Source organism: Hyperoodon ampullatus (assembly GCF_949752795.1).
Source record: "Hyperoodon ampullatus genome assembly, chromosome: 7".
NCBI lineage: Eukaryota > Metazoa > Chordata > Mammalia > Artiodactyla > Ziphiidae > Hyperoodon > Hyperoodon ampullatus.
Window position 1 is genome coordinate 96546325 of NC_136920.1, and position 26311 is coordinate 96572635.

Genomic DNA, 26311 nt, shown 5'->3' on the forward strand with positions numbered 1-26311 from the left:
GGTGTGGAGCGCTGAGCACAGCTGGGGCCTCTGCCTGGGGTTGGAGAGTCTGACTGCCTTTCAGTACCAGCCTGAATCATTCCACCCAGCATCTGGTTGCCAGAAGGGGCTCCTGTGACAATGGGACACTTTGGTGATGGGGGGGCACACTGCTTCAGGTAACCCACCCTCGGCTCCTCCTCTAGGACATCCTTCCCCCTGCCTGCTCTGACCTTTTGCTCCTTCATTCTCCCTCTACCTCTCCCACCTCCCCCAGGTAGGCGCAGGTAGATAGGGAAGGACCCACAGGACCTGGGCCCGTGGGTCACAGATGGCCTTGCCAGGGCTAAGCCCTGCCTGGTCCTTCCTTAGTCCATCTCAGACAGCCCACACCACCAGCACTCTGCCCCCCGCCGCCACCCGCAAGACCAGCTACAGAAAGACCTGCCATTTACAAAGCCAACTGCACGGCTTTCCTTGATGCCCCTAACACACTCAGGAAAACCTTGACCTCCACCTTGTCAGACCTCACACTTGTGTGACCTCTCAGAAGGCAAACTGACCTTAATCCCCGCTTCAGCCAAGTAGAAGTAAGAGAGTAAATGTATCAAAGGGATATACATCATAAAAAGCATTCAAGTGTCAAATTGGACATTTGTGGTTGCCCTCTGTTGGGAACCATTGACCCTGACAGTTTCCAGTGATAACTCAACAGATGCTCACTGGGCACTCACTACATAGTCCATAAAACTCTGTGGATTAGAGCACAGACTTTAGAACCAGAGAGACCTGGGTTCAAATCCCAGCTCTGCCACTTGATAGCTGTGGGATCTTGGACAGCAATCCCTGTAAGCCCCAATTTCCTCCTCTGTAAGTTTGGAAATATAATGCTATTTACTCATTGCTAAGATTCAAGTGAGACCCGCACTTACAACAATTAACACAGTACCTGGCACCAAATACACATTCAATAATCATTAGCAATCATTACTTTTAGGTGCTGAAAATCTAGTGCTGGATAAAATGGAGTTGCTATTCTCAGGAAATTTAGGATCTTGAAGAGGAGATAGACATATACCCAAAATAACTCTAACACACAAAGTGATAAGTGCCTTAAAAAGCCACAAACAATGTGACACAGAGAGAATCAGGGATGGAGTAATCAGTTTTAATTTGCAGAGCCAACAAGGGAAAGCCAAGGAAAGCTCCACAAAAGCAACAGTCACTAAGTAGGACTTGAAGGATGAGAAGGATTCTGACAAGAACCAATAGAAGCAAAGGTCATTCCATTCCAGGATGAGGACAAAATATATAGCAAGAGCATGGAGGCGGGCAAGGCCATGCATGTCATCAGATGAAGGGGGAACTTAGGGTGTCTGGTGGAGAATGAAGGGAGGATGGACAGGGAGAATACACGTGAGGTGCTTATGGGTTTTGGAAGCGAAATGTTTTCTTTTTATGCAGTGTTGACTCTCAATATCAGGCAGCAAACCAGAGTTCCGGAAGCTCAGGGGTCTGATGGCGGTTGGGATTCCAGAGGTTGTTCTTGGAGAATTGCTTTCCTCGAGGCCCCAGATTTCTAAGAGTTTGTTAAAGGGAGCAAAAGTCTTTCCTAGCCCCTGGACACCCGTGTTGGCAACCATCCAGTCCCGATTGGTCCCCACTCCTCCCTGACCCCGAGAGCGTGGGTGGTGCTGAGCCCGTGAGTGCCTGAGCACACAACCCAGCCTTACCACTGTCACAGCACAGCGCTCAGCACTTGACAATTTGCAAAGCCCATACCTTGCCTGTGAGGTTGGTGGGCAATAGCTCCTTCTCAGGGAAGGGAAGGTGCTGGATCAAGGTCGTTGGGTGATATCATTCCAGCTGAGACAGGAGCTTGCCTCTGTGGACTCACAGTTTGGTAGAGAGAGTGCAGAGCAAGAGAGAGAAGACTGGTTGCTGGTCCCGACTCCAACTCACTGGCTCCGTATCTGCGAGCCATTCCTTCCCTTCTCTGGGCCTCGGTTTCCCCATCTGTACAATAAGAGGCCTGGACTAGAATCTAGTCATAGCTGAACCAAAGGTCCCTGCCAAGCTCAGACAATCTATGATTCTAGCTGTGTGCATGGTCCTATCAGGACACCAGATCGCCTCCCAGAACTTGGTTGAAAAATAAGTGTAATTAACAGAAGAAAATACTACATCCACAGAGCTACCTTTTATCTCCCTGTTACAAAGTAAAATTTAAATAAAAGAGAGATAATGACCAAAAGGAGAAAGAGGCAATCCGTCCTCCAATTGACACGTGGGGGAGAAAATACAGCATCTTCAAAGAGAATGCTTCACGGAGAGGCAGGTACAGAGAAAGGCTGCTTAGTCCGGGTTGCAAGGGGCTGGCTGTGTTATTTTTTGTTTTTTGTGTTTCTTGAGGTTTTTTTTTTTTTTTTTTTTTTGAATATTTGAATTTTATTTTATTTTATTTTTGTACAGCAGGTTCTTATTAGTTATCTATTTTATACATATCAGTGTATACATGTCAATCCCAATCTCCCAATTCATCCCACCACCACCCATCCCAAACCCCGCCACTTACCCCCTTGGTGTCCATATGCTTGTTCTCTATGTCTGTGTCTCTATTTCCGCCCTGCAAATCAGTTCATCTCTACCATTTTTCTAGGTTCCACATATATGCGTTAATATACGATATTTGTTTTTCTCTTTCTGACTTACTTCACTCTGTATGACAGTCTCTAGATCCATCCACGTCTCTACAAATGACCCAATTTCGTTCCTTTTTATGCCTGAGTAATATTCCATTGTATATATGTACCACATCTTCTTTATCCATTCGTCTGTCAATGGGCACTTAGGTTGCTTCCATGACCTGGCTATTGTAAATAGTGCTGCAATGAACATTGGGGTGCATGTGTCTCTTTGAATTATGGTTTTCTCAGGGTATATGCCCAATAGTGGGATTACTGGGTCATATGGTAGTTCTATTTTTAGTGTTTTAAGGAACCTCCATACTGTTCTCCATAGTGGCTGTAACAATTTACATTCCCACTAACAGTGCAAGAGGGCTCCCTTTTCTCCATGCCCTCTCCAGCATTTGTTGTTTGTAGATTTTCTGATGATGCCCATTCTAACTGGTGTGAGGCGATACCTCATTGTAGTTTTGATTTGCATTTCTCTAATAATTAGTGATGTTGAGCAGCTTTTCATGTGCTTCTTGGCCATCTGTATGTCTTCTTTGGAAAAATGTCTATTTAGGTCCTCTGGCCATTTTTGGATTGGTTTGTTTGTTTTTTTAATATTGAGCTGCATGAGCTGTTTATATATTTTGGAGATTAATCCTTTGTCCATTGATTAGCTTGCAACTACTTTCTCCCATTCTGAGGGTTGTCTTTTCATCTTGTTTGTAGTTTCCTTTGCTTTGCAAAAGCTTTTAAGTTTCATTAGGTCCCATTTGTTTATTTTTTGTTTTTATTTCCATTACTCTAGGAGGTGGGTCAAAAAAGGTCTTGCTGTGATTTATGTCAAAGAGTGGTCCTCCTATGTTTTCCTCTAAGAGTTTTATAGTGTCCGGTCTTACATTTAGGTCTCGAATCCATTTTGAGTTTATTTTTGTGTATGGTATTAGGGAGTGTTGTAATTTCATTCTTTTACATGTAGCTGTCCAGTTTTCCCAGCACCACTTATTGAAGAGACTGTCTTTTCTCCATTGTATATCCTTGCCTCCTTTGTCATAGATTAGCTGACCATAGGTGTGTGGGTTTATCTCTGGGCTTTCTATCCTGTTCCATTGATCTATATTTCTGTTTTTGTGCCAGTACAGTATTCTCTTGATTACTGTAGCTTTGTAGTATAATCTGAAGTCAGGGAGTCTGATTCTTCCAGCTCTGTTTTTTTTCCCTCAAGACTGCATTGGGTATTCGGGGTCTTTTGAGTCTCCATACAAATTTTAAGATTTTTTGTTCTAGTTCTGTGAAAAATGTCACTGGTAATTTGATAGGGATTGCATTGAATCTGTAGATTGCTTTGGGTAGTAGAGTCATTTTCACAATATTGACTCTTCTAATCTAAGAACATGGTATACCTCTCCATCTGTTTTTGTTATCTTTGATTTCTTTCATCAGCATCTTATAGTTTTCTGAGTACAGGTCTTTTACCTCCTTAGGTAGGTTTATTCCTAGGTATTTTATTCATTTTGTTGCCATGGTGAATGGGATTGTTTCCTTAATTTCTCTTTCTGATCTTTCGTTGTTAGTGTATAGAAATGCAAGAGATTTCTGTGCATTAATTTTGTATCCTGCAACTTTACCAGATTCATTGATTAACTCTAGTAGTTTTCTGGTGGCATCTTTAGGATTCTCTATATATAGTATCATGTCATCTGCAAACACTGACAGTTTTACTTCTTCTTTTCCAGTCTGTATTCCTTTTATTTCTTTTTCTTCTCTGATTGCCGTGGCTAGGACTTCCAAAACTATGTTGAATAATAGTGGTGAGAGTGGACATCCTTGTCTTGTTCTTCATCTCAGAGGAAATGCTTTCAGTTTTTCACCATTGAGGACGATGCTGGCTGTGGGTTTGTCATATATGGCCTTTATTATGTTGAGGTAGGTTCCCTCTATGCCCACTTTCTGGAGAGTATTTTTTATCATAAATGGGTGTTGAATTTTGTCAAAAGCTTTTTCTGCATCTATTGAGATGATCATATGGTTTTTATTCTTCAATTTTTTTAATATGGTGTATCACATTTATTGATTTGCATATATTGAAGAATCCTTGCATCCCTGGGATAAATCCCACTTGATCATGGTGTATGATCCTTTTAATGTGTTGTTGGATTCTGTTTGCTAGTATTTTGTTGAGGATTTTTGCATCTATATTCATCAGTGATAATAATCTGTAATTTTCTTTTTTTGTAGTATCTTTGTCTGGTTTTAGTATCAGGGTGATGGTGGCCTCATAGAATGAGTTTGGGAGTGTTCCTTCCTCTGCAATTTTTTGGAAGAGTTTGAGATGGATGGGTGTTAGCTCTTCTCTAAATGTTTGATAGAATTCACCTGAGAAGCCATCTGGTCCTGGACTTTTGTTTGTTGGAAGATTTTTAATCACAGTTTCAATTTCATTGTTTGTGATTGGCCTGTTCATATTTTCTATTTCTTCCTGGTTCAGTCTTGGAAGGTTATACCTTTCTAAGAATTTCTCCATTTCTTCCCGGTTGTCCATTTTATTGGCATAGAGTTGTTTGTAGTAGTCTGTTAGGATGCTTTGTATTTCTGCAGTGTCTGTTGTAACTTCTCCGTCTTCATTTCTAATTTTATTGATTTGAATCCTCTCCCTCTTTTTCTTGATGAGTCTGGCTAATGGTTTATCAATCTTGTTTATCTTCTCAAAGAACCAGCTTTTAGTTTTATTGATCTTTGCTATTGTTTTCTTTGTTTCTATTTCATTTATTTCTGCTCTCATCTTTATGATTTCTTTCCTTCTACTAACTTTGGGTTTTGTTTGTTCTTCTTTCCCTAGTTCCTTTAGGTGTAATCTAACCTTACACCAAAAGGTTTATTTGAGATTTTTCTTGTTTCTTGCGGTAGACTTGTATTGCTATAAACTTCCCTCTTAGAACTGCTTTTTGCTGCATCCCATAGGTTTTGGATCGTCGTGTTTTCGTTGTCATTTGTCTCTAGGTATTTTTTTATTTCCTCAGTGATCGCTTGGTTATTTAGTAACGTATTGTTTAGCTTCCATGTGTTTGTGTTTTTTACGTTTTTTTTCCCTGTGGTTCATTTCTAATCTCATAGTGTTGTGGTCGGAAAAGATGCTTGATATGATTTCATTTTTCTTAAATTTACCGAGACTTGATTTGTGACCCAAGATATGATCTATCCTGGAGAATGTTCCGTGTGTACTTGAGAAGAAAGCGTAATCTGCTGTTTTTGGATAGAATATCCTGTAAATATCAATTAAATCTATCTGGTGTACTGTGTCATTTAAAGCTTGTGTTTCCTTATTAATTTTCTGTCTGGATGATCTGTCCATTGGTGTAAGTGAGGTGTTAAAGTCCCCCACTATTTTTGTGTTACTGTTGATTTCCTCTTTTATAGCTGTTAGCAGTTGCCTTATGTATTGAAGTGCTCCATGTTGGGTACATATATATTTATAATTGTTATATCTTCTTCTTGGATTGATCCCTTGATCATGATGTAGTGTCCTTCCTTGTCTCTTGTAACATTCTTTATTTTAAAGTCTATTTTATCTGATATGAGTATAGCTATTCCAGCTTTCTTTTGATTTCCATTTGAATGGAATATCTTTTTCCATCCCCTCATTTTCAGTCCGTATGTGACCCTAGGTCTGAAGTGGGTCTCTTGTAGACAGCATATATATGGGTCTTGTTTTTGTATCCATTCAGCAAGCCTGTGTCTTTTGGTTGGAGCATTTAATCCATTCACGTTTAAGGTAATTATCCATATGTATGTTCCTATTACCATTTTCTTAATTGTTATGGGGTTTTTTTTGTAGATCCTTTTCTTCTTTGTGTTTCCCACTTAGAGAAGTTCCTTTAGCATTTGTTGTAGAGCTGGTTTGGTGGTGCTGAATTCTCTTAGCTTTTGCTTGTCTGTAATGCTTTTGATTTCTCCATCAGATCTGAATGAGATCCTTGCCGGGTAGGGTAATCTTGGTTGTAGGTTCTTCCCTTTCATCACTTTAAATATATCGTGTCACTCCCTTCTGGCTTGTAGAGTTTCTGCTGAGAAATCAGCTGTTAACCTTATGGGAGTTCCCTTGTATGTTATTTGTCGTTTTTCCCTTGTTGCTTTCAATAATTTTTCTATGTCTTTAATTTTTGTCTGTTTGATTAATATGTGTCTTGTTTCTCCTTGGATTTACCCTGCCTGGGACTCTCTGTGCTTCCTGGACTTGGGTGGCTATTTTCTTTCCCATGTTAGGGAAGTTTTCAACTATAATCTCTTGAAATATTTTCTTGGGTCCTTTCTCTGTCTCTTCTCCTTCTGGGACCACTTTAATGCGAATGTTGTTGTGTTTAATGTTGTCCCAGAGGTCTCTTAGGCTGTCTTCATTTCTTTTCATTCTTTTTTCTTTATTCTGTTCTGCAGCAGTGAATTCCACCATTCTGTCTTCCAGGTCACTTATCCGTTCTTCTGCCTCAGTTATTCTGCTATTGATTCCTTCTAGTATATTTTCATTTCAGTTATTGTATTGTTCATCTCTGTTTGTTTGTTCTTTAGTTCTTCTAGGTCTTTATTCTTTAATTCTTCTAGGTCTTTGTTAAATGTTTCTTGCATCTTCTCAATGTTTGCCTCCATTCTTTTTCCAAGGTCCTGGATCATCTTCACTATCATTATTCTGGATTCTTTTTCTGGAAGGTTGCCTATCTCCACTTCATTTAGTTGTTTTTCTGTGGTTTTACCTTGTTCCTTCATCTGGTACAAAGCCCTCTGCCTTTTCATTTTGTCTATGTTTCTGTGAATGTGGTTTTCCTTCCACAGGCTGTAGAACTGTAGTTCTTGCTTCTGCTGTCTGCCCTCTGGTGGATGAGTCTATCTTGCTGGCTGTGTTTTGATGCCACTACTGCACAGGACTCGGAAGCCCCCTTGTGCTGCAGGTTACCTGATTAGATAGGTCCTATTGCATCCCCCAGACTCCCCTCCACTCTGTGAAAGCTCCAGTGATGGGGCCAAGGCAAAGCACTTGGCCAGTTAAACCCATAAGGGCTCTTTGTTTAATCTGAGTTTTGATTTGTTTGTTTAGCAAAATGTCAGACCAATTAAAGCCAGATCGAAGAGCCCTCCAGAGCACAGGCAACTCCAGAGTCACAGAATTCAGGAGGGAGGAGAGGAGGAGCCAAGTGGAGATTGGGGGAATGGGGAAGGGGGGGTGGTCCACCCTGGTGGAAGAAAGCCCCGGGCCTGGGTCAACCAGGTCACCCACCAGTGGTTGACCACTGGTGCAGAGGTCAGGATGCAAAACCTTGGAAAGATAGCTGTGTATCTGATGACCCGAGGTGGTCCTAATTTCAAATTTGCCCAAAGGAATGTCCTCCTTATCAGACAGAAGCAGCACCTCCCTTAGGCCTGATGACTGGGGCTCCTGCTCTAGAGGGCCTCTTCTGCCCTCCTCAGCACCCACCCTTCCCACAGGGCAAGGAGTCTCCAGCCAAAGGACATGGCCGCCCAGAGCCCACAGCTCCCTTTCTAGACCAGGCTGGATGCATCCTGTCACCAGGCCAGGCTCCCTCCTGCAGCCCCCACTGAGCCCTGGCCAGGAAGTCAAGCCATGGGCCACCTTGGGCTCCCCTGCCCTATGTAGGACCCAGGGAGGCCAAAGTGAGTAGAAGGCTTAGGGAACAGGAAGGCCTTGACCAGGGAGGTGAGAGTCCTGCTCTCTTGTCCCCCACATCCCCCACTGCTTCTGGGTGAACTGGGGTCAGTCACTCCCTCTCCCTGGGACTCAGTCTGCTCCTGTGCTCAGAGGAGTCACGACTCTTCTCTCCCTCTCCCTCAGCCCCCAAGTCATTAACAGAGCTCAACGAGTGGGTGACATTTGCTGTGCCAGTGCAGACCTGGCAGGGAGTGTGATCACAGTTCCAGAAGCTGGAGCCTTTAGTGTTTTAGGGGTTTATTTAAAAAAGCAAGTCTAAATCAGAGAAACATGGGAGATCATACTGACCTCCAAAGGCAAACAGTATCATCGGAGCAAGTTATGTCACATCCAAACCCAGCCCCCAAAGGGACCTTTGTACAAAGGTTTTAAGGTAGGAAGAAAAACGTCTCCATGTGAAACAACCCCCCAACCCAGTCCCACCGCCTCTCATCATCACAGCAAGCCAGGTCCCCTGACAGCAGGAGAGATTTTAGTGAAGGGACAGGAATGAACCTGCCTGTGCAACCTGCATTCCCAGTTTGAAAGCTCCTGTCCCACGCCTTCATCTGGGCCCTTACATCTTTCTTAGAGGCTTTGGTGGCACAAAGCGCATCACCACCACTCCACCGTCACCCCTACAGTCAGTCCCCATGACCGTGAGCATGGCAGACCTTCCAGATGGATCTGGGCTCTAAGGGGTCATCCAAGGCTTTCCCTACATTCAGCTCCAGCAGGTCTGGATGTTAATAACAAAATTACACTCATTGTACTTGCCAACCAAGGAAAATGTGCCGGTAATTTCGAGGCACAAGGGAGTCAGGGCTATCACTGGATGCCTTGGTTTACTAGATAAGAAAATGCAGACAGGCCAAGAGCTACATTAGTGCCTCCAGACCCTGCCATAAGTGGGGAGCCCAGAACTGCTCCCCCGGTTGTGATCAAAGCCCCTCTGAATGGCAGGGGCAGAATAAATTATTGGATCGGTCAAGCCATAAACATGTACTTCCTGAGAAGCCCCTATGTGTCCAACGTGGCCTCAAGGTCTGAGAAAGAGAGAACAGCAAGAGTAAGTCACCACCCCTGCCCTCAGGGTGCTTACAAACTAGTTAGGAAGCTGGCACTAACCTTCAGGAAGCGAGGCAAGATAGCGTGCTAAAAGGTCCGGTTCATTTTCTGATTGTTTATACTAATAGGAAAAAAAAAAACATTTTTTTGCGTTGATTTTGTACACTTAAATCTTGCTATATTCACTTTAATAAATACAAATCATCCAGACTGGAAATTTTTTTAAAAAAATAAAAAGGTCTGGGGTTACACGTGCAGTGTTGGGTTTGAGAAGGAAAATCCCAGTGTGGACAGACATGGTCAGACAGAGCTTTCTAGGGGAGCAGGACTCGGGTGGAACCTTAGGAATAGGTAAGGTTTAGATCGACAAAGGGAAGAAAGGAGGGCGGGCAGGTGGAAGGCGTGGGAGGCGGTGGGGAGGACGTCTGATAGGACGGCTGGGGATGAGGGGATGGATAGTGGCGCCGAAGTCTGGATGTGCTCCTCGGGTCTTGAGCAGGGAATGGAGAGAAAGGGGGAGCCTAAGAGTCGCTGAGAAGGAACAGGTGCCAGCCCGGATGATGGACTGGGCAAAAGGATGGGGGAGAGTCAAGGGCTCCAGGCTAAGGGATAAGTATGACGGTGCCACCAATAACAATGAAGGAGGTGGCGGGACTTCCCTGGTGGCTCAGTGGTTAAGACTCTGTGCTCCCAATGCAGGGGGCCCGGGTTCGATCCCTCATCCAGGAACTAGATCCCACACGCATGCCACAGCTAAGAGTTTGCACGCCACAACTAAGGAGCCGGCGAGCCGTAACTAAGACCCAGGGCAACCAAATAAATAAATATTTTTCAAGTTATTAAAAAAAAAAATGGGAGTGGAGAGCTGACATGTTTGCTTCGTGCTGGGGGTGCCCTGACACAGCCGAACCCTGGCTGCCTTTCTGCCAGGATTTCTACTCAGAGGAGTGTGCTGGACCCAGTGACCCCTACAGCTCCCACCCCGCCAGGTGACTCACGAGTCATTGTGTGACTAACAGCTGTCCTATCCTGGGCCGGGAAGGATGACACGGGTGGGCTTTCCCCGGCAGCCCAAGCCCCGACCCCATCCCCTCCCAGTCCTCAGGACACTGTCAGGCTCCCACGTGGGCCTCTCAGGTCTACGGAGACTTGAGACCCGGCCAAGTCGAGATTCGGAGAAAACTTTGTCCTGCTTGCCCTGCTCATGGGCAGCGGGTGTGCATCCCAGGGCCAGGTGCCGGGGTGGAAGTCGCAGGGAAGGGCACTGTGGCCCGGGCACACTCCTACCGCTGCTCGCCTGCTGCCAGCCTGTCCGTGGCGCTGGGGGTGTAACGGGGGTGGGCTCCCCACAGAGCAGAGAGGGTAAAGCCCACGACCTCCCACCTCAGGAAGCCCCCTCCAGCTCCATGGGGACAGGCTGTGGCTGTCCTCCTGGAAACCCTGCACAGGGAATTTCTGTCACACACTGCAACCTTGTATTCATTCCCTAGGGCCCCTGTAACAAAGTACCACAAACTGGGTGGCTTAAAGAACAGAACTGTATTCTCTCACAGTTCTGGGAGGCTAGAAATCCCAAATCAAGGTGCCGGCAGGGCTGTGCTCTCTCCTCAGGCTGTCAGGGAACATGTTTTCTTGCCTCTCCTGGGGGCTGCCAGCGATCCTTGGCATCCCTTGGATTGTAGATGCATCCCTCCAGTCTCAGCCTCTGTCTCCCCGGGTGTCTTCAAACCATCTTCCCTCTGTGTGTGTCTCCCTTCCCCTTCTTTTTTTTTTTTTTTTATTTGCGGTATGTGGGCCTCTCCCTGTTGTGGCTTCTCCCGTTGCGGAGCACAGGCTCCGGATGCGCAGGCTCATCGGCCACGGCTCACGGGTCCAGCTGCTCCGCGGCATGTGGGATCTTCCCAGACCGGGGCACGAACCTGTGTCCCCTGCATCGGCAGGCGGACTCTCAACCACTGCGCCACCAGGGAAGCCCTCCCTTCCCCTTCTTAGAAGGACACCAGTCATATTGGACTAAGGGCCCATCCTACTCCAATAAAACATCTTAATTATATCTGCAAAGATCCTATTTCCAAATAGGGTCACATTCACAGGTCCTGATCTCATGTGGCCTCGGCCTGCAGCAACTTGAAGCAGGATTTCGATTCCCAGCCAGAGATTGAGTTCGGGCAGCGGCAGTGAGGGCGCTGAATCCTAGCCACCAGACCACCAGGGACCAGTGGCCAGCGACAAGGCCCTGGCCCGTCAGCTATGAAGAAATGAATTTCCACACAGAGACGGAAAGTAGTGAAGCAAGTAAAGTGTTTATGAGGAGGAAAAAAAGTACAGTACGTGTGGATAGACACATGGGCGGGCCTAGAGAGAGAGAGTCGCTCACTCGTGGCAGTTTAAATCACTTCTGTGTGGCATTTCTTCTGGGTTTCCTTTGACCAGTCATCTTGCTTTGCCTGGTTCTGAGTCCATATTTGGTTTATCTCAGGGTCTTCCCCTGTGTGCATGCGCATCTCTTAGCCAAGATGGATTCTAGTGAAGAGGCCTATGGGTAGTTGGCATCACTTACTATGAGGTGGCACCCTCTCCCTTTTTGACCTCCATGGAGCCTTTCTGCGCATGTGTAGTTGGGGAGGTCTCCTTGATTTCAAGAATGAGGGATATGTGGTCTCTTATCTTCCATCTGGGCAGGGCCCAGCTTCCTCCATCATCCTGCTTTTATGGAGTTTCTGCTATTATGGAGTTTCTGTCCACAGGGGAGAAACTGTTCAGCCTGGGGCCCATCTATCTCCTGCCTTAGTACCAGGACCTAGGACTGGACATATCTTTTTGGGGGACACAATTCAAACCACAACAGTCCCCAAGCCCAATGATTTATTATCCATAACTGCATGCTTTCCAGACCTCTGGAAGCTCAAGTGCTCTCCTTTCCACTGTCCTACAACTGCCCTTGTCTGAATGCAACCAGCCTCCTAACAGAAACTCCTTCTTTGTTGAGAGTCGAGAAGCCAAGCTCCTGTGCACTAACCCTAGAGCAGTGGTCAGCAAACTGACCAAGGGCCATATCCAGCCAGCCACCTGTTTTGCTGGAGCCCAGCCACGCCCATTCTTCGTATCCTATTGTCCATGGCTGCTTTTGAGCTACAGCAACTGAGTTGAGTCGTTGAAACAGAGACCTATGGCCTGCGAAGCTTAAGACATGTACTGTGGGTCCTTTGCAGAAAAAGTTTGGTGACCCCAGCTCTAGGGTATTCACAGCAATGACCCCTAAATACTACCTTCCAAGTAATTAAAGAAAGATGGTGGTATCTCCTTTTGTCTCTGAAAGGATTCTGATATTCAGGGTCATTTCAGAGTTGAGTGTTTTCTCATCTCTAAGATGGGAATAAAAATACGACCCACCTCCTAGGGTTGGGGGGTGGATTTAATGAAATAATTCATGTAAAGCATTAACCAGGGTGCATGGCACATAATGAGCATTCAGTAGACATTAGCCGTTTTCATTATTACTATCACTTTTCTGAGATTCTGGGCAGAGTAGAAGACCAGAGGCAGTGGAGGACCAAGTCCCACCCTCATGTGAGAATACTGCCCCCACCTCCCGGGCCCCGACCCTGTGCTTGTGCTCCTTGGCAAGCAGTCAAGAGAGGGACTGACTCATCCATTTTATGGCTGGAGAAAGCAAGACCTGGTGAGTTTCAGGGTCTCAGCTGGGCCCACCATGCAGCAGAAACAGGGCTGCCGTCCAAGTCTCAAAGGCCCCATAGTTGTCCGTGACCCGCGTCCCACCCCCTTCACACATACACTGTTTGTCAGTTCTGCTCCCCACGTACACGGGCAGTGGACAGCTAGGGTCCCCTGGCACCTCCCCACCAGCTCTCAGAGCCAAGGCTGATTGCTTCCATGCAATTTGAATTAATCTCATACTTCAGGTGGAGCTTGGCTAATCAGGGGAGACAAGAAGCCGAAGTGGGTGCAATCAAATTAAAAACGCTAGGCCCTGGCTCTTTAAGAAGGAAAAAACAAAGCAGGCACCAGAAGGCACCCCCAACACCAGCCCTTCCCCAGGGGAAGCCTGGAGCGGCTGCCAGGGCTGAGCGCAAAGAGCTTCTCCCACCCACCCCGCCCCTCCCCAGGCAACCACCCCAGATGCCAACAATGCCCCTTTGTGGCAGCTTATCTCACACTGCCAAACAGGGCTGTGGTTCTTGTCAGGGTCTTGTAAACAAGGAGCAGAGACACAAGCCTTTGGAGGGAGGGAGGGGAGTGGGCTGAGCTGGGGAGAAGGAGGGGCTCACTCACCTCAGATGGGTGCCTGTAATCCTTTCGGAAACAAAAGGGGATGAGAGCCTCTGAGCTGGGAGGTTCCCTTCTCCCATGGCAAGGTGGTGTGCAGAACTCTCTAGAGCCTTCAGGGCACATGCTGTCCCCTGGAAAAGCCTCTCCCAAAGGCAAGGAGGAGGACATCCAGAAAAGCATTTTAGCGTGCCAGAGAAAGCATCCTTTTTAGCAAAGAACTCTACAAGACTCTTGGAGAGATTTAGGTTAGACTCTCAGAAGGACTTCCTGAGACGGTCAAGTCCCGTCCTTAAGGTTGGTGAAGAACACCATGACTTCACTGCCCTTCTTCCAACCTTATCGGCCTTGAGGTTGTCCTGCCTGAGGCGGAGGAGGGACCAGAGGGATATCCACTTGCATGGGGCTGGAAGAGGAGGGTCATCCAGCACTAGGGTTCTTCCCTCAGACCCTGTGAAAAGCTCCTCAACCCCCTCCCCCCAGGCCACCCACCTAGAAGAGCAGAACAGCCTAACACCTTGGTGTCCGGGTTCCCAGACCAATCTGCTTCACCCCCAGTTTGGCTGCATTTCTCTTCAGAGAAGCTGGACTCTTTGCACCCCCATTCTGCTCTCCTGCCTCCTGCCCTTCTCTGACCAGTGTCACATCATGGCTAAAACCACAGATGCCCTGAATCCTGGCTCTGCTGCCTACTAGCTGTGTGGCCTTGGGCAATTGACTTCTCTAAGCCTCAGTTTCCCCATCTGTAAAGTGGGAATAAAAACAGGGTTGTTCTGAGGATTAAATGAGTTACTGCATGTAAAGGAATACAGAATAGTGCCTACAAATAGTAAGCCTGAAATAATGTGAACTTCTAGGATTATCATACACTGGTGCCCACGAATGGGGTTAAGAAGTACCCCAGGCTTCCTTTTGGAATGTAACATTCCACACCTCTTTCCCATTTTATCAGGCCTCTCCCAACAGCTGGTGGCATTCATGTCCTTCCTCTTCCACGTCCTGCTTCCTGCACACACTGCTCTCCTCCTTTGGGTATTCCTTACTGAATCTTCCCTCCCTGGTGACTCGGGGACTGTCAGAAACACCAGCTGAGCTCCAATCATCAGGCGGAAGAGAGGGAGGGGGACAGAGACAGAGAAGGCCCGACTCACCGCCCCCCTAACTCCTGCCCCCAGCCCCAGCTGGCCCTGGACTGGCCTCCTGCCCCACTGGCCCAGCCCTCCAGTTCTCAGCCTCCTGCACTGCCCCCAGGACTCCTCCACATCGTGTCATTCCCACCCAGCTTCCTACTTCTGGGACAAAGCCCAAGGTGGGAGAATAGTCCACCAGGCAGAAGGAGAAGGCTGGATGAAAACAGAGGAAAAGGCGCTGGTGAATTGTCAGGGGACTTGGGGCTGCTGCTTCTTGCCCACCGGCTGTGTGACTTTAGACAAAACACTTAGCCTCTCTGAGCCTCCATTTCCTCCTAAAAGCCCCCAGGCTGCCTCCTTAACAGGAATGAAGCTCCTGATAAAGGATGTTCTGGTGTTCTGTAAACTGCAAAGATCAGCCCACCCCAGCTTATGGGTGGGATCCCAGAGAAGAGGGAAGCTGGAGCGATAAAGGAGGGGCCGAGTAGGTGAAGAGTTTATAATCCCCATGGCAGGGTCTAGGGGCCCTAGAACTCCATCCCCAATCCTGGGGGTTGCTCAGAAAGTCTGTGGCTGCTCGGGGTGAAACGGGGGAGTGAGGAAGCAGAGCTGTCTTGTGGTGTTTTAAAAATCTATCAGCCTCTCACATCAAATTAAAATGTAAATAGCAGCTGGTCCAGGCAGGACCTGGGGGTGACAGGAGCCAGCCTGCGAGTAATTTCACAGACGGGAACCGGTTACATCGGATTCTGACAACTGTCTTGTTTCTGAAATTGATTTCCTCTCCCCTCGGCTTGCTGCCCCAGGAGGGCCCTGGAGCGAGGGGAAGGGGTGAGTCCACTGTGGAGGCTGGTGCCTTTCTCCTCTCTGTGGCTCCAGCCAATAAAGCCCCATTGGATCCAGGAGGAGGAAATCTGGGAATTCTGCAGGGCTATAAGGCGGTGGCCTGCAAGCCAGAGGCCCAGCGAGGCTCCTTCCTGTCCTGGAGTGAGTCTGTGGACCAGGGCAGGCTGCCCCAGGGCACTGGGGGAGCCTGCCTTCTTTCCACAAAAACATGCTAAGTCCTGAACAGGGATGCTCCTACCCTGGAGTCTCACAGTCAGAGCCAAGGACACTGCAGTATGACATGTGCCATGCCAGGGACACTCGATCCCCAGAGGAGGGGTATCTGCAGTGACATGGGGTGTCAGGGAAGGGCCCTGGAAGTCATCAGGAAGCCCCTTTGGGTTCGACCAGAATTTGCCCCAATTTGGCCATGTGCAGTGCCAGCGCTATTCCAAGTACTGGGGTTGTAAAGCTTTGAATAAGACTGGCCCAGCTCTCCCCAGGACCTTCCACAGGACCCCAGGGAAGAGCCCACCTAAAGGAGCTGTGTTGGAAGGAGCTATGTAGTAAGGGGCAGCTCACCCACTTGGGTCTCCTTGATGCCCTTAAGCCCAGCCCCTCCCTGCTCCCAAGTCCCCAGAGAATCTCTACTGCACCCCTCTTTGTAAAAAGAAATTAGGTTTCCCTGGCTGTTAATTGAATTACACTGCAGGAAAGCAGAGAAGTTGTATCTCATTAAAGCCTCCTGTGTCCTACTGGAGCACTGTGTTGCCTTTGCGGCTGCTATTAGCACTTGTCACGCAGAACTCAGCCCTGTGCATACAGTCCCCCCCACCCCGCCGGCTCTCCTGCCCGTTCCCCTAAAGCTGCAGTCCCTGACACCTACCCTAGGAGAGGCCTGCTGAGGCTGCCCACCATAGAGAAGCCACAGAGTTTTGCTGACAACCAAATTCCATTTCCCAAAGCCAGATTCTTTGTGCATGCATGGCAGACAGACAGACAGACAGAAGTGGCCAGCCCCTACAGTAGGACAGGCTTAAAGAGGGAAAAACTGCCTTCTGGAAGCTTCAGTTTCCTCATCTGAAAAGTGGGGATAGAAAGACTTACTTCTCATGGCTGTTTCTGGGTAAGGCCAGTAAGCAATGAACCAAGAGGCCAAGGCATCCAGCAGACTGCCTGCTCCATCAGGGGCATTGTGGGCACAGGAAGCCCATGGTGCTTGGTCAAGAAATACATCAGGACCCAGGTTTCAAGCTGGGGAATAATAACAGTACCTACCCGCATGACTTAATTCATGTAAAGTACTAGAATACTGCCAGCACATGGTACATGGGAAGTTCCCAGTAAAAGGTAACCATAAAAGTGTGTGTGTGTGTGTGTGTGTGTGTGTAGAGGGAGGGTGCGCTTATGTGAGGCAGGGCTGTGAGTAGATATGTGTTAGACAATCACATCAGGATATTGACATGCAATTGACAATTGCATCAGGCTACCTGTGTATGACGACACCACGTGTGAGTTTACGGTAAGGGTGTCAGAGTGTAGGCTGTGAGGGTGACTGTGTTTGTGACTGTCCATTGGGGGTGTTTTTGACGTTGCCTCTGTGTATGTGTGTGTGCGCGTGCATCTGTGCTCCTGCAGGTGACCGCACACGAACATCTCTCTAGGGAATTTCTGGGGTCTGCCTTCAACCCAGGAAGTGCTCTGGAGCACAGCCAGGTCTCGGTGCAGTGAGGATTCAACTATGTTTATCACTGTGATTCAGTGAAACACAGCGACTTTGTGGTCCAGAGCAAGAAGCAAAAGAGAGAGAGATGGAGGGACGAGGAGAGCAGATAGAGCGGGCACCCGCTGCCCTGGGCTCCCCGCTATTAGGGGGCTGCCTTGTTAAGTACAGCAGCCAGGAGGGCGGAGGCCCCTGGTCTGTGGGCTCAGGAGGGCACTCAGGCCCTTGGAGGCCTGGACAGGGTCTGGGGGAGGGGCACAGTGACAGAGTCCCCTGTTCTGGCATTGACAGGCAGACTGCGTAGGGCAGGAAGAAAAGAGGAAGCAGGTCCTCTGCTTCTTGCCCAGGATGAGGGGCTGAAGACCCCTGTACGCAAGAAGAGTATGCTCACAGAATCCTCCCATAACAATGAGCCGGATTCCCAGACAATCCTTCCTCTCTCCTGAGACCCGGACACCCGCAGGGGCCCAAAGACATGGAATCTTCTCTGTGCTGCCCTGGAATCTTCTCCACGCTGCCCAGGTGGTCTAGTATGGGGAGCTCCCTGCCTCCACTGCAGCCCTTTCCCTAAACAGCCAAAACTACTGGAAAATTCCTTCTTAGGCCAAACAGGAGGTCTACCTTCCCCCTTTTGAAGAGCTGTCGTGCCACGTCCCACCCAACTCCCTGTAAGTTACATGCTCCCAGTTTCCAGCCACTCTTCAAATGGCATGGCTTGAAGTCTGTCCATCTTCCTGGTCGCACTCCAGCTTGTCAATGTCCTCCATCATGTAGAGAGCCCAGAACGAGACATGATGTTTCACGAGCAATTTGGAGCTTGTCATTCTATGTTCTGAAGACCTGGGCGCTAGTTCTCCTGGCATCAGTTCACCTTCCACCATTAGTGTTAGAGCTTCATACGTTATGTATCGCCTCTCCCATCTGTCCACTTTTAAGAAGTGTTGCTGTTTATTAGTATGACCGGGGCAAATCACTTCTCTGCGTGGCCTCAGTTTCTTTATTTGTAAAACGAAGGGTCTGTGTAGATGATCTATACCTGTGCCCTTCAATAGAAACAAAATGCAAGCCGCCTGTGTAATTTAAAATCTTCTAGTTGTCACATGTTCAAAAAAGTAAAAAGGAACAGGTGAGATTCACTGTGATAGTATATCTTATGTAACCCAATATACCTAAAATATTAACATGTAATCACCGTAAAATTATTAAGGAGCTATTTTACATTCTTTCTTTTTCTTCCTGTGTTTTTGAAATCCAGTGTGTACTTTACAGTCACAGCACATCTCAGTTTGGACTGGCCACGTTTCTAGTGGCCAATAGCAGCGTGTGGCTAGTAGCTACTCTACCGAACGTTATGTGGGCTCTGCAACTCTAGGACTCTGTGATTCTGTAAAACAGATGGCAAGTAACATCTTACGGTGTGCGTGTATTTATCTGATGCTTTTCTTGGAACAGGAGAGGAGCATGAGACGCTTGGGGTGGGCATAGTACCCATAATGAGCCTGAGGCTCGGAGAAGTCAAGTCGCCTGTATTAACGACCACATAGCTGGGTAGAAACACGTCCGTCTGGCCCCCAAGCTCTTCACGCTGGGTGGGGTCCACAGAAGCAGTCTCTTCTTCTTCACAGATGAGCTCCCTTGAACCTGCCCTGAGCTGCGGGGCTGTGAGAACATCGGGTTCTGCTGCATGCTGTTTGCTGCCGTAACAATGGTGAAGGGAGCCCACCCCCCGCTGGCCCCAGGTGTGGTTAATACTCAGGGCTGAAGGACCAAGAGGGCTCTTGAGGCCCTGTTGTCTCTGGTTGCCCCTGTGTCTGTCTCTTTGAACAAACCTGATTGGGAAGACCCTGGGAGGTGGGGCTGGCACGTATGAATACACAGGCTGTGCACGGCTCAGAGTTACGTAGCTAAGGGGCAAGTAAAGTCTGGAACCCAGTCCCTGCTCCACTGGCCAAGCTGTGGCTCCCAGCACCATGTTGCATCCAGCCAGAGGGGTGCCTTTATAATTCACACACAGGCCCTGGACAGGCTGGTACAGCCCTACCTGGAGAGCAAAACAGGGATGAGCTGCCAGTTTCTCACTCTGGTGCAGAGCCTTGAGGTCCTCCTACCAAAGAAAGACTCATCATTTCCCCTTCCTTCTTTGGACCTGTGACCTACGCGGAGGCTTGACCCTGCCCCCATCCCCCTTCACACGCGCGTGCACGCTCACGCAGGCGCACACACACACCCCCCTCAGCATGAACACCCCCGTCTCGTCTGTGGCTTCAGCGGCAGCCTCTTGAGAGCTAGGCCTCCTCTTCCGCAGGAAGGCCTCAGGGCTCAGGCCAAGCAAGGGTGCCAGGCCCCAGTCTCTGTCCATTCACTGTGCGGGGAGCAGAAACAGCTCGTGCGCCCCTCCCGCCACATCCCGGCATTTCAATCCTCCGGGAAAAATGGAGGCTTCTGCAATGCAAGGCCTGACTTGTTGATGTAAAATCTTACTCTATATTCCACCCAGGTTTATACGAGTGAATTATGCAAATCTCTGATAGAAAAATATTCCTCTGCACATCCTTGAGAGTGTAAAACCTTAGTCAATAATTCATACTCGCATGTCTCTGACTGCAGGCTTTTTCTTCATTATAACTTGCACCTTGTTATTTGTGTTCCATGTTTTATTGTATATTGGTGTGATGCCGTGCATTATAAAATTTATCTGCTTCATTATATGATGAGCCGGGGCTGGGGATTGTGCTGAGATGCTGGTGCAGGGGCCAGGGGCCAGAGCTGCCCTCAGGATTCCGTCCCACATGACAGAAGGCAGAGGAGGTGGCTGGCTGCATGGTGACTTCAGGGAATGCCAGAAACCACCCTTCATCCCCCAGACCTGTTCCAGATGTCCCCTCACCCGCTGACTGGCGTCTTCAGGTCCCACTATTACAGCTCCATGCCTTCCTTCCTTTCTCCAAAGGCTTATTTGTCCTTAGAAGTCAGAGAACCCTGGAGAGTTTGCTGGGAAGAATGTTGTCTGAGTAGGTGTTTAAAACTGGAGGGGGACTTCCCTGGTGGCGCAGTGGTTGAGAGTCCACCTGCCGATGCAGGGGACACGGGTTCGTGCCCTGCTCCGGGAGGATCCCACATGCTGCGGAGCAGCTGGGCCCGTGAGCCATGGCCACTGAGCCTGCGCGTCCGGAGGCTGTGCTCCGCAATGGGAGAGGCCACAACAGTGAGAGGACCGCGTACCGGGAAAAAAATAAAAATAAAAAATAACTGGAGGGGAGGGACTTCCCTGGTGGTCCAGTGGTTAGGACTCTGAGCTCTCACTGCAGGGGACCCGGGTTCAATCCCTGGTCAGGGAACTAAGATCCCGAAAGCCAAGCAAGCAGCCAAAAACAAAACAAACCAAAACTGGAGGGGAGAAAAATCCTGAAGATGCTAGGAGGGAAAGAAAGGGGCATCCACAGAAGTGGAGCAGGGATGCGGTGCCCCAGAGGGGAGCCTCCGGGGTGGGGGGTTGTAAAGAGAGAGAAGACAGAGCATCCTCTTGTCGCATGGCCCAAGCAGGCCAGTGAGGAGGTGGCTCTCTACTCTGCACAGACCTCAGTGTGAGCAGGGGTCCTTCCCGCAATGCGGGGCTGGAAAATGCTGTCTGATTCTCGCAGTCAGCCACAGTGCCCCCTAATGTGTGTACTCCAGCATGGCTCAAGGGCACTCCTCTGGAGACGAGAGCCCTGGGGACCTGTAGTCTAAGAGGCAAGGTTTCCCAGGAAAGTGGTGAGGAAACGGCAAGGACAAGGACAGTCCTCCAGCTGCATCAGATCTCTTATCTCTCGGGATCTGCCCTGCACATCGCTGCCTCTGAGCCTTTGCTCCAGCAGTTTCCACCGCTTAGGGCACCCTTTCTCCGCATGTGTGACCTGCCACGTCAGACGGTGAGCACTTCTCCTAGCACAGTGCTTAGCAATCTGTCCTGGAACTGCTATTGTGTTGTCTGTTCTCACCGCTGCAGCGAAGCTCCCTGAGGTTGGGTTTGTCCTGCTCACTGTTGGTTCCAGAACCCAGCATAAGGTCTGGCACCTAGTAGGTGCTCCATCAATGCTCGTTGAATGGCTGGGTGATGCCTTCCCTGACACTCCTCCGCCAAAATTAATTTCCCCTGATACCTCCTTGAAAAACTCATCCGATCTTCCTGTGTTCGTGTTGCTCGCACAGGTGCCTACCTCCCCCTCCCCTTCCCTCCTCCTCCCAGGAGGCAAGGACCCCGTCTCCCCCAAGCCTGGCACCATGCCGCGTAATGGCATAGGTGCTGGATGCATGTTTGTTGAATTGATGGGGGGAAAAGGGGACAGGATGTCACTGGCCCGAGACCATCTTTCCCTCTACCGCACCCTCCTCCTGCTGCTGCCCATGGTGCTCAGGCCTGGAGGAGGCTCAGGATTGAGACGCCTCTTGTGAGGGCAGTGGGTGGGCTCTCCTGACGGCCAGCCAGGGCCTTGGCTGTTTCATGACGATGTTCTCAGGTCATTGGTTGGGGGATGGGGGATGGGGGAACCTACTAGTGGGCTTGAAGGTTCTTAACTACGGTGCTGCTAGCCAGGGTTTTCTGTTGCATTTTGTTTGGAAGAACAGGAGAGTTTCTCAGCTGCCTGGGAGGGCCCTGCTGCCTAGAAGCAGGGGGTAAACCAGCTGACCGCTGTGGAGAGAGCTCGAGCAGAGGCACCAGGCGTGTAACCCAGGGTCCACAGACCTCCCCGCCAAAGGTGCATGGATCCAATTCAAGGGGTCCATGAATTTGGGCCGGGGTAAAATGGCATCTTTTTTTTCACTAGCTTCTAACTGAAATTTTGTACTTCTTCCGTTTTGAACGTAAGCAACGAACCACAGCAGTAGCAGCACCTGTGACTGTGACCAATAGGTATTTTCATACCACAGCCCTGGCAGATATCTCAAAATATCATTTGTGCTCATCAGTATTACAAAATTGTTCTAATACAATCCAGCACTAGATCTTATTTCATAAAGAGGAATACAGAACATATATTATGTGATCTACTGTATCAAAAGTTTGCTTTTGAATGTTCATATTGGTATAACCATACTTCAGCATATCTGGTTTCCTTTGTCATTTTATGTATATTATGCATTTTAAAAGATTCTGAAAAGGGGTCCACGGAATATCAGAACCCCTGGTGAAGAGAGAGGCTGCCCCCGTCGTGGGGGGGCTGGGGAGAAAGGGACAGGCAGTGGGGTTTTCTGTACCCTCCCCCAACCGTTACTAGACCCTCCCCCTGGGGCTGAGGTGTTCTGCGGGGAGGGGCAGTGGGGGCGGGGCCTCGGCGCTGGGCACGTGCTCTCCCCGGGCTGGCCTCCCCCCGCCCTCACTGGGACCTCCTGCGCCTCCTCCCCTCCCCAGTCCCGGCCATGATCACCTCCCACCCCAACACCACCATCGCCATCAAGGGCCACGCCAAGGAGCTCAACTGCACGGCGCGGGGCGAGCGGCCCATCATCATCCGCTGGGAGAAGGGGGACACGGTCATCGACCCCGACCGCGTCACGCGGTACGCCATCGCCACCAAGGACAGCGGCGACGAAGTTGTCTCCACGCTGAAGGTGAGCACCCACGCCCCAGTCTCAGACAGTGGGGAGCCCACAGCTATTGCATCTGTATCCAAAGGAGGTGAATGGGGAGTCTGGGAGACCCTCCTCCACCCCAAAAAGTACCTCTCCTTTTCCCTCCTTCATCCACCAACGTCTACCTTAGAACCTCACTCTATCCCCTTTCTGACAACTCCTCACCTTTAAATGTGTGGAATCCCCAGCGCCTCCCTCCCAGGACACCCCCAGCCCCTCCTTCCCTCCCCCCAGAACGCCCTCAACCCTCTCCCTCCCTCCTGGACCCCCTCAGCCCCTCCCTCTTTGGGAACTCCTCAGCTGGCCTCCCTGCAGGGACTCTTCCACACTTCCATCCTTTGAACTTTCTGGAAAGAGGAGCCCTTGAGAAACCCCTGGTGGGTCCCCTCCCAGAAGAAGGTGGCCTTGCTGACCCCTGGCTAGATGGGCCCCCTTCAGCAGACCAGCTCTAAAAGACTCTCCCCATTCCTCCCTCTCTCCCTGCCGCTGCCCCCCAGCTCAAGCCTGCCGACCGTGGGGACTCTGTGTTCTTCAGCTGCCATGCCATCAACTCGTACGGGGAGGACCGGGGCTTGATCCAACTCACGGTGCAAGGTACCTCACCTGCCCCACGCCCCAAGCCCCTTCCCCTGGGACCCTCACTGCCAACTCCCCTCAAGAGCAGGGACACCGCCCACATCTAGTGGAGGCTGACCGGAAACAGCTCTGAGGAAAGGCTCCATCCAAAGTGGGGTGATAGGGTCTTTCCAGGCACACTGCATACGGCGAGGTTTGCAATGGCTGCGGCCCCTGTGGAGCATACCGCTGCTCCCAGAGTGGGGGGCCTGGATTTGTGGGCGCAGACCCTGCAGGAGGTGTGGGAAGGGAAAGTCAAGCTGGGAAAAGTTGGGAGCTCTGCATGGGGGAAAGTAGGCTGTCAGCTCCGAGGAAAGGGGCTAAGGAAGAGAGGGGAGCACAGCAGGAACGGAGCAGGCCCCCCTCTGCCTCTGAGCCCTGCTGCCGGGCACCCTTCACCTCCTCCTGCCTTGCCTGAACTCCAGGGCTCAGGGCCCTTGGGTGGATCACAGGTGACACGGATCCCCCAGGGCAGATCCCTGGTCCTCTGTAGGGGTCGGCAGGAGGCCAAGCTCTCTGCTGCCATCCTCACTTCTACCCCCTTCCCCTGCCACCCCCCAGAACCCCCCGACCCCCCAGAGCTGGAGATCCGGGAGGTGAAGGCCCGGAGCATGAACCTGCGCTGGACCCAGCGATTTGACGGGAACAGCATCATCACGGGCTTTGACATTGAATACAAGAACAAATCAGGTGCGTGAGGGCTGGGCCTGCCGTGACCCCTTGCACCATGTGCCGGGACGGTGCCCCTCTGTGGGACAGCCCCTAGGTGTCAGGGCTGCCCATCTAAGGCAGACACACAAGCCCCTGTGTCTTCCAAAGGGAGGAACATTGGTCAGGTTAGGAACCCTGGGAGCAAACAGGGGGACCCTCAGTTGATGGGGAGGGGGTGTCAGCCCCTTTTTCCCAGGAATGTCCCTGGGCAGGTCCATAGGGTGGTCTGATTTAGAGCAACTTAAAGGCCCTGAGCCAGGGGGCTATGGGCTGTATCTGTGGGGTCAGAGACATCAGAGTTTCACTGGGTCATCTAGGCACTCCTGCTTTGGGATGATGGGGATGCTTGGGAGTCAGAGAGCTGGTCCTCGCCAAGAATGAGTCACTGGGGGATGGGAGTCCCTGGAAAAGCATAGATCTAAGTTTCCTCCTCCAAGAAGCCCTCCCAGATCCCTCCCTTGGCACCCTAGCTAGCTCCTGAGGCTGCCCGCCACTGTAAAGCCATGTAGAGCAGAGTGAACAATGGACCCCTAGGTCTCTGGGGAAACAAGGGACCCACAGTCGTGTGGCAAGAATGGCAAGGAGGAGACGAGAGGCCTGGACAAGAGGCCAAGCCAGAAAAGAGCAATCATGTTTGTATCTGTGTGACTATCTCTAGAAGGTACAGGCAACAGGGGGCTGCCCCCTCACTCCCAACACAGGAGTGAGAGAACGAGAAGCATGCTTCTCCTTTTGGGTTCTTTCATACCTTCGGAATTCAAGACCATAAGCCCATATAAGCTTTTCAAAATAATTTTAAAATAAAACACAGAAAGAGAGTCTGGAAAACTCAAGCCGCCCCAGCCCCCTTCTCTCACCAACTCCAACTCACCTTCCAGGTCTTAGCATAGATCCAAGGTTTTGTTTCCTCAAAAGCTTTCCAGACCCTTCCTCTCTTCCTTAACATAGCACATGGTCATTGGCCAGCTGGCTCTCCACTCCCCTAGAGGGACAGCACCTGGCATAGCGTCCACAGCAAACCTCTGAGCTGTATTCGCCTCTTGAGAAGCCACTGTGTCCGGGCACTGGGCTCGTCATCCTTGATACAGGCTTCGGCAAGGAGGAGCCCTGCCCTCAGAAGCTTACAGTTCAGTTGGGGAGAAAAGTCAGCTCACAGCCAGCGCCCCTGGGAGGTCACTCTCAGTGCAGGAGGCGGAGGAGAGGAGGAGGGGCTCTGCCCACAGGGGTCGTCAGGGAAGCATCTCTTCGGTCCCTGTAGACGCTCCACTGAGCTGGGAGAAGATGGAATGCTAACAGGCCTAGATTCAGGGAGATGGGAACGGCCGAGCCCCAGCGAGATGCAGCGCTCTCCAGGGAGCAGCACGTCTAGCAGAGGGTTCACAGACCCGGTTCCTGGTCAATAAGACTAAAATGTGCTCTGGGCTCCAGGTTGGGGGAGGAGGGGCTCTGGCCTGAGTTTTTACTTCCTTGGGGAAGGTCACTGAGAGCTACTAACAATGTCTGAGGTCCCAGAGAGAGACTTGGCATGGCACCTTGAAAAGGGTCACCGGGTGTCAACAGGAAGGAGAGGTATCCAGAAGCTGAGTGAGCAGGCTGCCGCAGCCCTGCATCTGGGACAGGTGATGAGCGGTGGCCGGGCCTCAGTGGAGGCAGAGGACACGGGGAGGAGAGGAAGCCCACTGTGTTCATCTCACACCTCGGGGCTTCCCGAGTCTGGGCACAAGCTCCCCAGGAGAGCTCCCCATCTCCCCAGAAAGATGGGCCAGCATCTCCCTGCCTGGCTGATGTGGCCTGTCGGGGGCAGGGAGTGGACGCCTGGGCTGTCACTCGGGCCCCTCCCCTATTGCTCCTTTTGACTGCCGCCCTGCCCTCCTCCCCCATGCTGCGCCGTTGCCCACCCGGCCCCCTCCACTGACCTCCCTCTAATGTGTGGAAACCTTTCCTGGGGCACTGTTCAGCAGGGCGAAGCTGAGAACATCACACATCTGGA

General features: G+C 50.2%; 1 protein-coding gene across 1 annotated transcript in view; it reads left to right on the forward strand.

The window, feature by feature from the left end:
* Nucleotides 1–26311, forward strand: part of DSCAML1 (DS cell adhesion molecule like 1) — a gene marked incomplete at both ends in the record, with an annotated part of 340933 nt that overhangs the window by 268916 nt on the left and 45706 nt on the right. Inside the window, 3 exons of the mRNA XM_079708702.1 lie at nt 22775–22974; nt 23493–23589; nt 24172–24300. Coding sequence (XP_079564828.1) covers nt 22775–22974; nt 23493–23589; nt 24172–24300 — 426 coding nt within the window. The remainder of the gene's footprint in view (nt 1–22774; nt 22975–23492; nt 23590–24171; nt 24301–26311) is intronic.